Source organism: Triturus cristatus, chromosome 9, assembly GCF_964204655.1.
Source record: "Triturus cristatus chromosome 9, aTriCri1.1, whole genome shotgun sequence".
Taxonomy (NCBI): domain Eukaryota; kingdom Metazoa; phylum Chordata; class Amphibia; order Caudata; family Salamandridae; genus Triturus; species Triturus cristatus.
Genome location: NC_140592.1, coordinates 83,894,319 through 83,912,945, shown reverse-complemented (window position 1 = coordinate 83,912,945; position 18,627 = coordinate 83,894,319). Strand labels below are relative to the sequence as shown.

Sequence of the window (18,627 nt, the reverse complement as noted above, 5' to 3'; positions counted from 1 at the left end):
GCCAAGCCAAGCCAGAAATGAATTTTGCATTTAAAACGCGCTAAAAATAAAACGCACAGAACCGCGCTTCAAGCGCCGAGCATGTGGTACAATTTAAAAATCAATTTCAAGATCCACGATTGGAATTAATTATAGGCAAATAAATGGCAGTAATCATGAAATAGCAAGCACAGCAGCAGGGAGTCAGAGGATGCTTCGCCTACACTAGCACTTACCTGAAAATTGTCTTAGTGAAGACTGAGATGACAATAAGTCATACCCTAAAGAGTCAAGCACTCAAGTTCAGCAATTGAGACTGGTATGATATATAATTACTGCTGTATGTTAAGAGATCTTCTGTGAGAGTAGTGTGATTAAGTGAATCTCCTGGTTTTGCCACTATGAAACAAGTACAATTATACGATTTCATTATTGTTATGCAAGTTTTCCCCTTCACTTGGGCAGGAAAGTATTCCCCATAGACTCTTTTGCCATGCCAGTCTGGGATGTGTACTGTTTCTGGACTTTTATCTCGAATTTGACTGGTATGCCCAGACGTGGGTCCCTTGCTCTTCATGCCACTAGAGTCAAGCTATCCTGGCTGATGAGGGCTGAAAGCCCGAAACCGGTCCTAGGATGCTTGTTTCCAGTCCAGGGAGGGCCTGGCCTGGCCTGGCAGTTCGGGCTGAACTGTTCCCATTGGGCGCAGGGTCAAGACTAATTTGCATATGGCTGGGTCCAAACTGGAATGGCATGGTGAGCAAAAAAAACGATTGATTTAGGCCCAGATCTCTGTACTTGGGTGAATGTATGACATTGTTCTGCATTCTGTCCATCAATTGTTCTTTTTGTATTTGTCACCCCGAGTGGGATGGGTATGCCCAGACGTGGGTCCTGTGCTCTCCATGCCACTGGAGTTCAGCTATTCTGGCTGATGAGAGCTGAAAGCCCGAAACCGGTCCTTGGATGCTTTTTTTCCAGTCCAAGGAGGACCTGGCCTGGCATTTCGGGCTGGACTGTTCCCATTGGGCGCAGGGTCAAGACTGATTTGCATATGGCTGGGTCCAAACTGGAATGGCATGGTGAGCAAAAAAACAATGGATTTAGGCCCAGATCTCTGTACTGGGGTGAATGTCTGACATTGTTCTACATTCTGTCCATCAATTGTTCTTTTTGCATTTATCTCGAATGGCAGCTGGACAATAAAGATCTGAATATTATTTTTCGACAGTGGAACAAAACTGTGGGGTAACTTATTTGCAGTGTCCGCAAGCTCCAAATGCTTGTTATAACCCGTGGGGATGTGCAACTGAATAGTTGGATTACACAGCCATGCGGCAATTGAAGAGAGCTGAACCCTCATTCTCATCACCTCAGCAATGGCAGTGCAATACTGGTACACAGTCCTGAGCATGGTGACTGCAGCACCATTCATACTCAAGGTGCACCCACCTCTGTTTGACCGGGGACACCAGCCATGCATTGCATCTCAGTGTTGCACCACAATCCCGCTGACTCCTGGTGAGGATCAAGAATTTCGGTGTTGGTGGAGCCTCACCCTTCCTCAACATGTCACATTTGCCAAAAATAGGACTCAAATACTCTTCCACCCGATTCCATCTGACATCCACTTCTCACTTCATTTTTTTTAAACTTCATAATATAGTCAACACCTTTTCCATCTTTGCCAGCTCAATGTAAAAGAATTCATGCAGTCCTATTCTGAATTTGCCACGGGTTTTGGCTTCTTCCTTAACATGAGAACTAAATACTGTCCTTGGTAGGTTTTTGGCTTCTCCATTTGAGCACATTCAATCGTAGGGTAGATTTCAAATTTGTGCTATGAATGCTTCCAAAATCCTGTTACTCCAGTTGAAAGGACTCTACTCACACACTGGATATTAAAATATGTATCACATAACCAGAATCAAAACCTTTGGCAGATCGTATGAACATTATGTTGCTTTTGAACGTGACAACAAAGTCATACATGTGATCCTGGGAGCTGGATAACGACATGCATAACGCTGTGCCGCAGCAGAGCAAAACAAAGGGGTCCTGAACACTATTTCATTGATATTGAATGCAGATCTAAAACAAGAGTATGATAACTGTTGCGTAGGAAACTTTTTCATCAAGGTGGACCTCATTCCTGCCTTCTGCTTTTTAGGCCTTGCCTTAGCCAGCGCATGCGCTGTCTAAGGCGAGACATTTAGTAGGTGGGTTTTTTAAGTGCTACCCCACGCTTTGGCTGGCCTAGCGCTTGCGTTCACGCGTGCGTGCACGCACGAACCGCCAGCCTTCAGCTCCATCTGTCTTTCCTTTCGCTTGCTCCCTGCCTCCGCCCCTCCCCCACCGCGTCTCGCATTAATTCGCGCTTACAAGCGTTCGGGATTCTCTCTGTGGGTGCATCGCCGTCAGGCTCGCGTTTTCTAATCGCCGCTCTCGTTTTCCCTCCTTGCTCACTTTTCACTCGCTTCCATTTCTTTGTCTCCCCTTACTCTTCCACACTTTTCCAAGACACCCGGTCGCCTTTCATCCCTTTTTCCGGTTGCTACTTTCCACTGTTTGCTCTTTCCCTAATTCTCTACCTCTTCGTTTTTCTAGCACTCTTCTCTTCTTTCCTCTTTTCTTACTCATCCATCTTGCCTCGTCCTTTTCTCTCTCCTCTTTTTGTCTCCTTCCGCTTTTCTCTCCCTTTTTCGATGCGAGTTCCATGACTAGGGTCCACTTACAGGAAATCTACTTTGAAGCGAGAGCGTTCGCGCTCTCTGTTGTGTAACTGGGCCTTCTTGTGGCCTGTTGTGAGTGAGAAATGTGCCGTTGTAAATATGGCCTTTTGATGAGAAGACTTTGTGTACCTCTAGCCTAGTAGTTGTACGGGTAGTGAGTTCCTAATAAAAAGAAAAACTCTGCCATTGAATTACCCATTAACCATCAATTTAAAGGAGTGGACAAATAGATGCATACATGAGAGTAGTTGAATAGTTTATATAATCGGTATGTGGTTAATGGGCATATGAGACAGAATCACCCATTGCCTCAAACGTATCCATTTTGTAACTTTAGGAGGCAGACAACCCTTTATGCATTTGAATACAAGGCTGCAGGGGTTGCTGGAGTGAACTGCAAGCCCCAATGAGCATTGCGCCAGGAGTAGCCATCTTCCTGCACTTTTGCACTCAAAAGCGCTTTTGATCTTCTGCAACACGGACGCTACAGAGGCTGCTGGATGGGCCTACATGCTCTGGCGAACATCGAGATAAAAAAGCGCGGTTGATCTCCCGCAGTGTGGGACGTTACTGAGGCTTCAGGAGTTCCCGGAGGGGACTACAAGCCACAGTGAGTATCATGCCAGGAGGCGCCACCTTCCACACTTTCGCTCTCAAAAGCGATGTTAATCTCCCGCAGCAGGGGACGTGCCCAGGCCCGTTCTGTGCCAGGAAGAGGCGGGCAAAGCCACCCCCTTTGGTTCTGCATCCAAGGTAATGTGACTCCTTTGCTCTGTGGTATTTGAATAGCTGGTGCTGGGATTGAGAATTGTTTTGTTGTGATCCTACCCAATTCTGGCTTTTTATACTTGATTTGCTGTTTTCTGGGGTGTCTCGTACTCTGAACTTTAGCTGGCTCTTTCCTTACGTTTTTGAGACCCCGCCCTATTTATGTACGCATTATGGGGATAAGAAAAGTAGAGGCATTTAATGTTACCGATGAGCGTCCTAGAACTAGCACCACTATTTTATATTTTTTTAACTAATGCAGTGGGTGTTCTCTCCGAGGAAATCTACTATGCAGAAGAACAACTAACTCACTCCAGACGAGAACCAGGCTTTGCATTGGAATTAGGGGAGCAGCTAATCCTGGCTGGTTCCTCCCAGAGCTGTTTACTCATTGGGAGCCAGCAAGAGATACAGGATATGCAGTCTACAGTCCCTCCCCTGATCGAACATGTGCAGGCTTGTACTTCATCAGTCTGGTGGGGTAATTGCCGAAACCATGTCCAAGAGTAACAAGCATTGGCATAGCCAAGAGGTCTCGCCTTTGGAACCTTATACGTGTTTAGCCATGCAACAGTTGATGTTGTTGCACCAAGGATATTGTGCTGCATAACTAAATACTCATAAGGTCCCGAAAGCGAGACCTATTGGCTATGCCAATGCTTGTTTCTGGTGCTGCTTGTTTGTCCTAATACTTGTATATGACTCTAAGAAAAACCCACTGCTAAAGAATAGAAGTTACAGACTTGTAACTACATTCTCTAGCTTTGGTGGTTTTGATAGATTTACATGCCGTACTCCTGCTTTTATATTAAACTCTGATATATTTCACTTTTAGTGCTTTACACATTGAAGCTGTGGTAGGCTTTAAGGGGATTGGAGGTCAAAGCCTTTCCACCTCATTTGCTGCCTAGCAGCTCACATTAAGTGGACAGACTGCAAAAGGTGCTATTATAAATCTGTGTCTTCTGTCACTGGTACCGTGACAGCCTGAATACCTTAAACTTGGAGGACTAGTGTTCTATGAAGTGACCAGGACACCACTAACTTTACAGTTCATTTTGACAGGATCTGTCCATCCCCTTCTCGCAATCACAAAAGGGACTTGGGTGTCTGCACCCAGTTCCCTCTTACGTGCTCAGGTCAGTTACTACATCTCAAAACAGTTCCTACGGTAGCTGGCAAACCATCTGGCTGCAGTCAGCATCATATCTGGATAACTAATATAAGTTGGTTATCAGAAAACGACATGCTTGCCAGCAGTAAATATCTGGAATAACAAGAAGAAATTAAAATGAATAAACCGCTGGACAGAAAAAGCACCAGCATCGGAAATAATTCAGGCATGCTGCAGAAAGCATGAAAATAATGCTTTATTGCTATTACTGCACATAATACTTTATTTGCATGAAATGCAAAATCAGTAGATAACATGTAGCAATAACATTTCCCCTACTTAAAGGGATTTTCTCCAGATTGTGCATGAGATTGGACATTATTCCACCTGTGTTGTTTTCAGGTTGGTCAAATGCTTACATTGGGTTTTGGCCTCCGGTAGCACCATGTGTGTTTATCTATATTGCAAAATCCGCGATCAGCCTGTGATCATGTTCAGTGTTGTCTCTCAATATTTATCATGCAAGGTAGCTAACACATGACGCAGCCATCTTCCACACCACTTGCATTGGAATGGCCATCCTGCAGCCGCACACGTTCTCACTCAGACTGTAAAAACTAGCACATATATCTATTCTTGAGCATGTATTTAGTATCACTTCTTCTTTTGCACAGATGCTGACATTCATTATGCTGGCACGGTTATCTACATTGTGCCCAAATGCAGTGCTGCAAAGACTGGACCGACTGATTGAGCCTCTGAGGGCAACCTGCACCGCAAAGGTATGTATTGTGTACAGTAAATAAGAGCCTTTACAGTGCAGACCCCTAACCATGCTGACACTGCTAAGTGCAAATCATTAATTATGCAGGGCTAGTTTAGTAAAATAAATAACAATGCACACTACTTACTGCACATCAGCAGTTGTGCAGACCCAGCGTAGTCCAACGTAATAGTTGTACTTACATTTTATTAATTCACAAGCAAATGGTTTAGCTGCAACCATGCAACACATTTTGGCAGATGTCCCACATAAATCTCTAAGTCTGCAGGCACTTGAGCTGTGATAATTCCAGGTCTGTGACCATTCAAGGACCATGACTGCACACATGTTGGGTATGAGACTACTAACACCCAGGATCCAACAACTGTGATCATGAAGAAACATAAACACTGACCACGCAGAGTCTCAGGCACTGACCTTGAAGGGACACAACTGCGATCATGCAGGGTCCGAGTCTTTGACTGTGCAAAGTCACAAACCCTGACCATGAAGGGTACAAGAACTTGAAGAATTCCTTTGGCCAAAAGTAGTCGGCCCACGAATATGCTATCAATTTAAAGCAAATCAAACTCACCATGCAAAGCCTTCAAAGTTCAAAACATTTGCCATAGGGAGCCTTTCTCGTATTCATCATGCAGAGCATTTATAGCTCAAAACACAAAATCAGTAAGGCCAGGCCACTTAACTAGAAACCACCACAAAAAATGCCATTACTGATGATCATTCATTAATCCTTTCATGCAAAGATCAAAAAACCTAATCAATCTGATCTGAAAAAAATATTTTTTTTATTTAATACACTTTTAGTTAATTATGTTCATTTTGGATAGTTTTTGCAAACTTTTTTTTACATAAACCAATTTTTTTAAAGATATTTAATCATACACTGGGAACACAACAACAAGATAAATGAAAAAACATTAAATGACACAATATAGTGTCGATATACAAACATAACACATTACTTTACAATAACATAAATATAGCTCAGGTTCTGTACAACTTATTAACCCACAGTTGCAGAAACAACCAGGACCTCTGAGCATTATCTAACTTGGTTGTCTTTTAGACATAAAACTGATATACTGTGTCATTTCATGTTTTGTTCATTTGTCTTGTTGTATTCCCAGTGTTTAAATATCTTTAAAAAATTGGTTTATGTAAAAAAAATATATATATATAAATATACATTTTTTTATTGGACATTTCAACAAGTAACATACAGTACGTTTTCATCGCACCACTGCGAACAGTGGTGCTACTCACCTGTTGGACAGCACATTACTATCCCCAAAAATTTCAAACAAGCCAAAGAAACCCCCTTCCCAACATGAACATTGTCCAGACGGCATCAATTATTCTGCATCTGTGTAAGTCACCAAGAACTATCTCCTTTGCTCTGATGTCAGCACTTGTGTAGAACACAAGTGGGTGCCTATAGCACTAGCCCAGCCAGGGTCCCCCAGTCTTGAGGCGTGGTCTCATCCTCCCATGCCCGACGACTTCTATCCCTTCAGTTGGTCTCCCGCCCGAGTGTGAGTCATAGCAATGACCCCCTTCCAGCCCTAATTGTGTCTTAATTCTTGACCGACCACCAGGGGTTATATATTTTTCTCAAACTTGTGCCTTGTACACTAATTCCTCCACCAGCCAAGATTCATTTACCATTTCCATGCTGTGGGTGTGGTGGGGCTCCCCCATCACCTGACAATATCTCATTGTGCCACTGCTAGGGCTACATTGCAAAAGAGCAGTGTGTATCTCTCTAAGGTTTGCTCCTCCCCAAATGCCCAGGGTAATCAGTTGAGGCGTGAGTTGTACCTGTGTTACCTCAGATATCCACACTCAAACTCCCGCCCAGTATCTCCGTACCGGCAGGCATCCCTAGATTGTGTGTAACAAGGTAGCTCACTGCCACATCTCCTCAGGCATAGGTCATACTCACTCTGCCCCATTTTGTGTAGTTTCTCCCTTGTGTAGTATGCTTTGTGAAACAATTTTGGCTGCACCAGGCCGAAGCCCACCTGTTTTGCCACCTCCCGCGGGTAGCAGCAGTCCTCTCCTCATTCACCATCATTCTGCCTTCTCAGATCCCTCTCCCACCTATCTCTAAGTGTGTCTTACAGGGAGAGGCAATGGGTCAGTAATGTGGCGTATATTAGTAATATGGCATGCACATGTAGAAAAGAGGCCAGCACCTGGAACTCCAGGGGAGATTCCTCTGGCAGGTCTAAAAGGAGGGCCTCATGTTTCTCAAGGATGTGGTGCATCTGCAAGTATCTAAGGTATTGAGTACCTGACATTTCATAGTGTGCCTGCAGCTCTAGGAAGGGAATCATCCTCGCTTCCTACCAGACATCCCCCACCACAGAAATACCCAGCGTGACCCATCGTGTATGTCCCTCAATCTCTCTAAGCTCCCTTAGGGCCTCGGACTTCCACAGATGTGTTGTCATTCTGAGTCTCCCCCTCCAGCCTATGGATCTTTTGGCATTCCTCCAGATATCCACCAATATGGCTGTTGGTGGTGGAAGCTCTTGCATCCTCCTCCTCCCGTTTCAATCAATCAAGCATTTGTAGAGCGCACTACTCACCCGTGAGGGTCTCAAGGCGCTGGGAGGGGAGGGAGCTGCTACTGCTCGAGTCAGGTCTTGAGAAGTCTCCTGAAGGTCAGCAGGTCCTGGGTCTATCACAGATGGCTGTCTTGGCGGAGAGGTGGGAGAAGGATCTGCCGCCGGTGGTCGCTCGGTGTATGCGTGGAACGGTGGAGAGGGCGAGGTCAGCGGAGCGAAGCTGGCGGTTGGGCGTGTCGTTTGTTGAGGTATGTAGGTCTGGCGTTGTGGAGTGCTTTGTGAGCGTGGGTGAGGAGCTTGAAGGTGATCCTCTTGTTGACGGGGAGCCAGTGCAGGTCTCTCAGGTGGGCAGTGATGTGGCTTTGGCGTGGGATGTCGAGGACGAGGCGTGCGGAGGCGTTCTGTATGCGTTGAAATCTTTTCTAGAGTTTGGATATGGTTCACGCGTAGAGGGCGTTGCTGTAGTCTAGCCTGCTGGTGACGAGGGCCTGGGTGACCGGCCTTCTGCTACCGGTGGGGATCCATCTGTAGATTTTGCGTAGCATGCGGAGGGTGTTGAAGCAGGAGGAGGAGACGGCGTTGACTTGCTGGGTCATTGACAGCGATGGGTCCAGGATGAACCCCAGGTTGCGTGCGTGGTTGGTGGGTGTCGGCGCAGCTCCCAGCGTGGCTGGCCACCAGGAGTCATCCCAGGCGGAGGGGGTTGGGCCGAGGATGAGGACCTCAGTCTTGTCCGAGTTCAGTTTCAGACGACTGTTCTTCATCCATTCGGCAACGGCCTTCAATCCTTTGTGGAAGTTGGTTTTGGCGGTGGCGGGGTCCTTGGTGAGGGAGAGGATCAGCTGGGTTCGTCAGCGTATGAGACGATGTTGAGGTCGTGCGATCGGACGATGTTGGCGAGCGGTGTCATGTAGAGGTTGAAGAGGGTCGGGCTGATGGATGATCCTTGGGGTACGCCGCAGGTGATTTTGGTGGCTTCGGATTGGAATGGAGGGAGGCGGACTCTCTGGGTTCTGACGGTGAGGAAGGAGGTTATCCAGTCCAAGGCTTTGTCGAGGATCCCTGCGTTGTGGAGGCGTGTGCATAGGGTGTGGTGGCAGACGCTGTCGAAGGCGGCTGAGAGGTCTAGGAGGATGAGGGCCGTGGTTTCGACGTTGTCCAGCAGGGTCCTGATGTCGGTGGCAGCGATGAGGGCAGTTTCGGTGCTGTGGTTGCTGCGGAATCCGGATTGGGACGAGTCCAGGGTGTTGTTCTCTTCGAGGAAGCAGGTCAGTTGTCTGTTGACTATCTTCTCGATGACTTTCACCGGGAACAGGAGCAAGGAGATGGGCCGGAAGTTCTTGAGGTCCTTTGGGTCTGCCTTGGGTTTCTTGAGTAGGGAGTTGATCTCGGGGTGTTTCCAGCTCTCCGGGAAGGTGGCGGTCTCGAAGGAGCTGTTTAAGATCTTCCGGAGTTGGGGTGCGATGATGGAGCTCGCTTTGTTGAAGATGTGGTGAGGGCAGGGTTCTGACGGTGAGCCGGAGTGGATGGTGTTCATGGTTTTGTTGATGTCTTCGTCGTTGACGTGTTTCCAGGTGAGTAGGAGGTCGGTGTGGCTGGGGGGCGGAGGGTCTGAGGTGTCGGCAGCAGTCGGGGGTGGGGGGTCTGAGTGTTGAAGCTGTCGTGGATGTCTCTGATCTTGCGGTGGAAGAAGGTGGCAAGAGAGTCGCATAGGTCCTGCGACAACGGGATGTCGCTGGAGCTGGGGTTGGAGAGTTCCTTCATGATGTTGAAGAGCTCTTTGCTGTTGTGTGCGTTGTTGTCGATACGTTCATTGAAGGAGGTCCTTTTGGCAGTTCGAATGAGTTGGTGTTGCCTGCGGCTGGCGTTCTTGAGGGCCATGTGGGTGTCCGGTGTCTGATCGTGGCGCCACTTCTTCTCGAGTCTTCGGCGGGTCTGTTTGGATGCCTGGAGGTCGGTGGTGAAACAGATGGCCCTTCTGTCGGTGCGTCTGTTTGAGGGTTTCTTGATCGGGTCGAGAGTGTTGGCGCATTAGTGGATCCATTGCCTGAGGTTATGGGCAGCTGTGTCGGTGTCTGTGTGGTCAGTCGTTGGGTCTTGGGCGAGGGTGGTGATTAGCTGGTCTTCGGTGACCTTGTTCCAGCTGCGATGGGGGATTAGTGTGCGGTGTTTTTCTCTAAGGAGAAGTGGATGCAGCGGTGGTCGGTCCAGTGGAGTTCGGTGGTGTGGCTGAAGATGACGTGGTTGCTGGCGGAAAAGATGGGCTCAAGCATGTGTCCGGCGGAGTGAGTGGGTGTCGTGACGAGCTGTTTGAGTCCGAGGTTGTCGAGCAGGGTGGTGGAGTTGCTGTCGTTGGCGTTCTTGAGGTAGAAGTTCATGTCTCCGAGCAGGATGTAGTCTGTGGAGGCCAAGGCGTGCGAACTGATGATGTCGGTAATGGAGTCGCTGAACTGTGGCCAGGCCCGGGGGGGTCTGTAGACGAGGGTTCCTCTGAGGGTGGTGTTCAGATCGATGTGGATCTGGAAGTGCAGGTGTTCGGCGGTGCTAAGGGTGTCTTCGTTGCTGGTTGAGATTCTGAGGGTATTCTTTTGGACGATGGCGATTCCTCCTCCCGTTCTGTTGGTGCGGTCCCTGCGGGTGATCTTGTAGCCGTCCGAGATGGCTATGGCAACGTTGGGTGCTGAAGAGGGCTTCAGCCAGCTTTCCGTCAGGAAGGCGACGTCCCGGGAGGATGAGTCATAAAGGTCCCAGAGTTCGACAGCGTGTTTGTGGACTGAGCGGGTGTTGAGTAGTATGCATCTGAGGTGGTTGTGGCCTGCCCTGGTGGGAGGCTCAGGTCGTGCTGGTGTACGCAGGCTGGTGAAGCTGCAGTTACGGCAGGTGAAGGGTCCGTGGGTGCGCTTCAGGGTGGCCTGGAAGCAGGTAGATGAACGTCCGGCGTTGAGTGCGTGGAGGAGGTTGGCGTCGGGTGTCGTGGCGCTCGCGGGGGCCAGGTGGTCTGGTGCTGGGCGCGGTCAAGGCACGGATGGGGCAGACGGGCTTGCCTTAGGCGTGGACGCCATTAGGGAGGGAAGGGGGAAGGGAGGAGCAGCTGGGAGGCGGGTGCGGAGCCAATGAGCGAGAGAGGGGGGTGGGGCTGCAGGGGACGCAGTGGCGTGAAAGGGGAAGAATAGGAGAAAGGAGAAATAAGAGAAATGGGAGATATGGAGAAATAAGAGAAATACAGTGAGTAGTAACTAAATGCAATGAGTGCGGAAGGAGAATACAGTGGTAGTGAGCACAGTGAAGAAAAACGGCTGACAGGCAGAGGATGAGAAAAGGAAGGCAGAGGCTGGCGCGAACTCGCGGCAGCAGCAAGGGCAGGAGACACGAGCACAGACCGGTGGAGCTGTGCGGCGTAGGGAGGGACCTGCCTGGAACTGGGTCAAGGGTCGCTCCCCTCCCATATAGGTGGTCAAGTAACTCGGAGGCTCCAGTGCCCTCCTATCTCCCAAAAGGGAGGGCTCCCTTTGATCAGAGAAGACCCTGTTTTTCGGAGCACCAAATGAGCCACCCAGTAGTACAGTTTCAGGTTAGGCAGGGCAATACCTCCGCCCCATGTGTTCGCTCCCCAGTACTTAATTTGAGCTGGTGGTTTCTGATGCACGGCACCAGCACTTGTGACAGCTGCCACATGGTGGCACTGTTTGTGCAATTAAAAGATGGTCAGAACAACAGTGGTTTATTAATTCAGTATACATTGCAACAACTAATTCCAGTCGCCCAATCCATTCTTATAACTTTGAGGGCCTTGAACGGTCTGAAATGTCCCACTTGTAGCAGTGTGATGGTCAGTAGTTGTGTAGGTACTGTCATTGGCAGAACTGGCATTGGCAATGGGTGGTGCAAGCTGTGAGCCCTGGCACTTATATTTTTTTTACAAATCAAGCAGTGGGTCCCCCCATCACAGAGCAGTGCTCTTGTGACCTTGTCCACCTGTTGGAGAAAACTTTCTGGTATGATGTACGGTGTGTTTTGGTGGACGTAAAGGAATTTGGTTAGATATATCATTTTATACAATGCCGCCCTACCCAGTATTGACAACAGCAGGGATCGCCAGTAAACCATAAATCTTATAAGTCTCCACAATCCACCCTAAGTTCACACGAAGGACAAGCTCCCTGTCAGTCGTCATGTATGTGCCAGGTATTTAAAACCTTTGGGCTCACAACGGAATGGGAGGGTCCGGGGGGGTACCAGTCCATCAGAGGGTAGGCCACCGATTTGTTCCAATCAATGTAGACCCGGTATTCTATAGGCACTGTAGGACACAAAAGAAAACCTGAACGAAGAACTCCAACCTGTATTACAATGTTTGTTTCCTCATGGAGGGGGAACCATTGACCTAGCATCAGGACTCAAACATAGAACGCACAATGCAATCAACCTGTATGTGTTATAACCCACCATATCTATGAAGTAGGAAAGTAAATAAAGCCAGTTAGTGGAGACTGATAGGAATTCCACGGGGGATCGATAAAACTGCTGCTGTCACTTTCTCTGTAGCATGGTCAGGAGACAACCTTCCAGAGTATGTGGGGGGTACACTCAGGTGTGCCCTGTGACTAGCATAGTGTGGAGCTCTGCTGGTCGAGGAGCAAAACATGCAACAGCCTCAATTTACTGGCACGTAGAAAAGTCATAAAGGGGCTGGATGGTACAGCTTTTCTTCATCCATACCATTCAATCAACACGTAATCAGGCTGCTTATCCCTCGTAACCTGAAGCGTTATGACCATATTGTGTCTGTTCTAAAGATCCTCCATTGGCTGCCAGTAAAATATTCCTTTGTCTCTTCCATAAGCTCTTCCAGAGCAGAGGATTATGTGGCTAGGTCGTTCATCCTTTATCTTCCGTTTTGAAGATTAGAATCTACAAATCACAGCTTACTCTGCTCTTGGCCGTTCTGCTACAAGAGGTTTGGAGAAAAATCTTGCTTCATGCACAAGTATAATCTTTGTGGAGCTCTGTCCTACGGCATCTAAGACAGGACACAGGTTTTCTAAGAACGTTGCTAAAACATAACTGTTCAGGCAGACGTATAGTTAGTGTATTGTTATCGCCTCTGTTGTCCATGTAAACCCAGTTTTGCTGGTTAGATGTCTAAACCCAGCTACTGTCCATCTTTCCAAGTCCTTGTCAGACTTCATTGACTTTTAGTTGATGCTTTACCGTTCCAGCATAAAGGTTCATTGCTGCTTGCTAGCTGTCATTTAAATACAACTGTTGATAGTATGCCAGACTGATATATTTGACCCAAAGCATTCTGAGGCTACCAGATGGTGATTTGTAGTGCTTTACAAAAAAAAAAGTAGCACTACAAAGCCAATAGTTTGCACTTTGCAGATTCAGCCAAAGGGGAAAAAAGAGAAGAAAAGCTATGATGCAGTATGCGAGGACATGCATGATGTATGCGGGGACATGCATGATCATGTATATATGCATGCGCATGCATCATCATGCAAATGCGCACATTCATCACAACATATGCACACACATGAAATTATGCAGGAACATTTTTTTTTTTACCAGTCTAAAGTGGATCTGTAAATTAAAACAAATAATTGGAGTAGCTCGAAAGTGCTTTTTTGTAAGGTGGAGGGGCTGGCAGCAATTTGCTGCAACATTGAAAACAAGCATTGGCATAGCCAATAGGTCTCGCCTTTGGGACCTTATAAGTGTTTAGCCATGCAACAGTTGCATAACTAAATACTTATAAGGTCCCAAAAGCGAGACATATTGGCTATGCAAAGCGGCCATGCGGCCGCGAAAGTGATCGCGATCAAATATCAAAGCGGCCGCAAAAAGTGAAAGTAATCACGGTAAAGCGCGGCGCGCGCGCCCGCGCACATGCACTGTGGCTCTAGGCTGGCCTGGTAGCACTTTTTGGAGCCCTCTCAATAAGTCTCGCCAGACCAGCGCATGCGCTGGGTCAGGCGAGACCTAAAAAGGACTTTGCGGTGGAATGGAGGAGTGGGTGGAATAATAAAACAATAAACCTAGGTGGGGGGGGGGGGGGGGGAAGATAAAAAGCAACGATGGAGGGAGAGATCAACACGGGCAGGGAAAAGCACACAAGGGAGCAGGCAACTCGGAGCGTAAGAGTGGTGGGGTCTGGTATGTTAGAAGCACACAAGAGAGCAACTCGAAGTGCAGGTGTGGCTGATATTTGACAAGGAAGAGAAGCACACAAAGGGAGGGCTAGAAAATACATGCACCCTCATGGAATGCTTAACAAAAAAGAAAAAAGTTACATAAAAAGTTAGTAGAGGAAGAATACAAGTCAGCCAATCAAATGGATGGTAAGTATGGTAATGTGCAGGTGAGGGACAAACACAAGAAGAGGAAGGAAGGCAAGCCATCAAATAAGATGCAAGCACATGATAGTGTCAATAAAGCAAATCACCGGTAAGTAATTGGCAGGCTGTATGCCCATTATACGTTTTTGGGAAGCCCACAAAAGGTCTTTTGCAACCAAACAGTTGCGCTAGCTGAGAAGCAAGACCTAAAAACACAAGAATCTATATTTAAATATTGTTTTTGTCGACTTGAACCAGAACAGACAAGACCACGTAACAGCGACCTTATGGGGGTTTCATGAACAGAGCGTGATGACCAGGGATGAGTACTGGAAGCTGAACCAAACAATACACACTTTTTTTATGCATTCCAACATATTGTCTTTATTTATAGGTGAAAGCTGGATCAGTGAAACAGGAGTTTGAAAAGCAGGATGAACTCAAGCGCTCGGCAATGAGAACTGTGGCCGCTTTGCTCACAATCCCAGAAGTGGAGAAGAGTCCAGGGATGTCAGACTTCACCTCCTACATTAGTGCCAACCCAGAAATGGCGTCACTCTTCGAGAGCATCCAGAAAGATTCAACATCGATTTCAGCAGTTGAACTGATGGAATTGAGTTAAGCTGGGACTAGAGCAGTTAGTGAGATACGCTGAGAGGATTGAGAAAACACTGAAGATGGGGCCTTATTCATAGCACTTTAAATGATTTGTGAAGACATTTCTGCTTAGGAACAGAGTTCTGACCTTCTAAACACTTGCTTTTTGCAAACAAGGTACACTCTGGCTCACTTTCAAGAAAATGGGCCAGGACGACCAACGCAGTCAATTGCAACACATTCTACATCAGAGCTGAACCTTAAAGAATAGGGTGCAACTAAACTGCATGGCAAGGTACCCATACGTTACCCTTAAACTTATAAAGTGTCAATAATTCATTCAGAATTCTTCATTTTCTGCCATCTTCAAATACATTTTAAAATGCCCGCTACACCTGCTAATGAAATGCATTCTGAAAATGTTTGCAGATCCCAGAATCTGAACTTTTCATTGGAGAATTAGCATTCTACCTAGGGCCCTTCGCAATAAAACAATAAATGAATTACTGTGAAATGTAGAAGAGTTACTGCAAAGGATCCGAAAGAAATCCCTGACTCGGTGAGTGTGTCTGTGGCTCGTTGGAGTGTAGTGTGTGTCCTGGACAAAACTACTGCTCGAAATGCGTATATATTCAAAAAGAGGACACAGCACAATTGACTGTTCTTTTACGCTGATCATCACAGCTGTGTAGGGTATTTGCATTGAACTAAAAGGAAATTCGAAATGAAAGATCAGAGACTAACCCCAAAAAGAATAATGGCTTAAAATGTGTTTAGGTGTCGGTATGGATGCTAACTGCAAAAGTTAAATTTCCCAAAAATCGTATGAGTGACCAGATGGCTTGGATGCAGGTTTATGAATGCTTTATGTTCTGGACTGGTGCATACGAGTCTTTAGTTGGAAATCCCCCTGACACATTTTGCCCCCTGTTTCTAATCTTCATTAAGAAGCATAATCCAAAATCTGTCTGGGCTTCGTGCACTTTAAACATTTACTATGTAACTCCAGGACCACCCTGTCTGGCCACTTTTTGATTACCTTCGACACCAAGATATGCTATACCTTTCCGTTTACAGTAATTTTTTATCTCCTTCAAATTAATTTTTGGGAGGCTCATCTTCTATATTGGATTGTTTTTCTTGGTGGTTCTTCTGTGCCATCATACCTTCTATTCTGTTGAAAGTGCTCCCTCGTGGTCTACGTCTACAAGTGGCTGCCTCGTGGTCGGCTTTCTCAGAACACCACTCTTTATGGTCTGTAACTTTGTGAGAGCATAAAACGTAACTTTTTGGTTACAAGTGGTAACCCAGTGACAGTAAGAAGTGCCTTGTGGCTCTTGCGTGCAATTCTGATTCTGCAGGCTTGTGGTCTTCTTAAGTGGTAGATAATGAATGTAACATGCCGAAGTTACAGTAAGCATGTTCTTACCTACTTGATGCTGTTGGTTGATTTATTTAAGACTGTCACTTATCTGTAATGGCTGGGCGATAAAATCTAACGCACTTTTAAGCCTGATAGAGAGGTCAGAGAAGGTTAATTTATAGAGGTCAGAGAAGATAAATTTTCCCATGACATTATCCTTGCCTTTAATTTACACCTGGCTTGCATTGATAATCCTTTATTACACCTTCCTCTGTGGGGCAGGGTGTTTTCTTAAATGGAACTAAAATGAGTAAGCTTTGAATAGCTTGTCTGCATTTGCTTCCGCCCCCTGGTCTGGGCTATAGACTACCATGTGAATTGCTGATTTGCTCATCTGAGTATGCTTCCTTGGAGCCTCTTACACTTTTTATGCGTGTGAGGAGGAGTTGCCAACAATACAGCAACAGAACCAAGGTGGCCTTAGAAATCTGTGAATATTGTCCTCTGTATGTGTGCAAACAGCCCGCCATGAATGCTGAAAACGTCTGTGTGAGCCTGCAAGCAGGTAGACTACACGTAGTGTTTTACGCTGCTATCTTTCAAGCTAATCATCCTGCTTGCTTTACACAGCCTTTCATTTCTGCGGAACTCAATTACTGCATGAGAAGTTGCCACAACACACTTAACAATCAGAAAGAAGCATATGCCGGGAATAGTTAGTCCACCCAAAAATAAATGTAGTTATCAGCAAACAAATGTATTTTCGATTTCTCAGCATTGGCAGGACATGTCTCTTTATAGTACATGTGAATTTATTGAGTATGTGCTTGAGGACACGTATAATAATTCGGTGTGAGTGCCATTTCCATAAGTCTGAGACTTTTCAACGAGCAGGTACCATGATTTGAAAACTCTGATTAAGGTGGAATCTTCATATCTATACAAACGTCTGCAGTTTAGATCTGTTATAAGGCATTACTATAATTACATTCTTTCTTGATGTCTAGTATCTGAACTAAGGACACCTGGCTGCTCCACCACCCACAAAGAAACGCTACAAGCACAGAACATATATGTCTCTTAGCAAATCTTGGATCTTTAAGACTAAGATGTAGACACATACATCAGGCGAACTGTGTGTATTTATATGTAAGGAAACATTAAGACATGGTGTAATGCTCCTCTCAATCACCGTCAGTATGGTAAAGTAACACTGTAGTGTTTAAAAATAACACTCCACTCTTAGCAGCTGTTGTTACCCGAACAAGAGACGTGAATGAACCAGAAGAGAGCTGGGATCTTCAAACGGTGTAACCAATGTCCAGTAAAGAATGGCTAATACATAAATCATGCACAGGCCTTTTAGTGCGCAAATTAAATAGCTATGTGTGGAATGTTCTGCAGCAATGCATACTATATGTCAAACTTTCAGTGGCATTCTTGATCTTAGCTTTTTCTCCTTTTCATTGTGTGCTGTGAATCATTTGCTGGTCACTAATATTATCCAAATCTGAGAATGTCCAAATTGTATGATTTGTATTGAATAAAGGATTAACATTAAACAAGCAAGATATGGATGTGACAGTCATTTATCCCCAAGCCTGACACAACTTCAAAATGAATCTGCTTGCTCCTAATAACTCAAGTAATTTAATTCCACCTGTTTCTGTATATTGAGCCTGAGGGGTATTGAGTATGGGTGATTTTTATCAAGAGCTGCTGAAAAATCAGAAGTGAATCGGTCTTCTGGCTAGACAACACCACTTGTGAATATCCACTGAAAGGAGAGTTTGGTGATACCAAAAGATGCAAATCTTTCAAATGTTTTTTAGACGTCCCATTTTCAATTTGAGGCCTACCTCTGTCCTAGGCGCATCTCTTCAGCGTTTTGGGCCAGAATGACATACATTTTGAGTGAGAATGGATGACTTATGGGTACTAGGGCTGAGTCCCTTCAGGTAGGGTTACAGGAGAGGTTGGTCACACTATGCTGTGCTAAATGCAATAACATTGTCTGAACAGAGTACATAAACTCTTTTACATGACCAACTAGTGGTCAACCTTCAAGGATCAGAAACTGTACCGGCATTTGCACAGGTCACCCCATTCCACTATATTTATCCCCATGAATACTTACCAATGGCATACGAACACTGCAAACTAAGTGGAATTTTATGTATGTGTGAGTGATTGTAATGTGAAAACTATGAACATTGAATTAGCTAAATCAGAAGTACTTCGTATGGGCACGCCAATGAGAATTGAGTGTTATGGTGACCTTGCAAAACCAGGTCTGACTTCCAGCAAAGAAGGCGAAAACAGCTGGGCTAAATGAATGTCACCTCAGCACTTGGCACCCACAGATTAATGCTTAGATAA

General features: G+C 46.1%; 1 protein-coding gene across 2 annotated transcripts in view; it reads left to right on the top strand.

Moving 5' to 3' along the window:
- The window catches only part of LOC146797449 (cullin-associated NEDD8-dissociated protein 1-like), a 276,655-nt gene extending 258,842 nt beyond the window's left edge, over nucleotides 1-17,813 (top strand). For both annotated transcript variants that reach the window (XM_085624473.1, XM_085624472.1), the window contains exons 14-15: nucleotides 5,268-5,375; nucleotides 14,683-17,813. In XM_085624473.1, the coding sequence (XP_085480599.1) occupies nucleotides 5,268-5,347 (80 nt within the window). In that variant the 3' untranslated portion in view covers nucleotides 5,348-5,375; nucleotides 14,683-17,813. The remainder of the gene's footprint in view (nucleotides 1-5,267; nucleotides 5,376-14,682) is intronic.
- The last annotated feature ends 814 nt before the right edge of the window (nucleotides 17,814-18,627 follow it).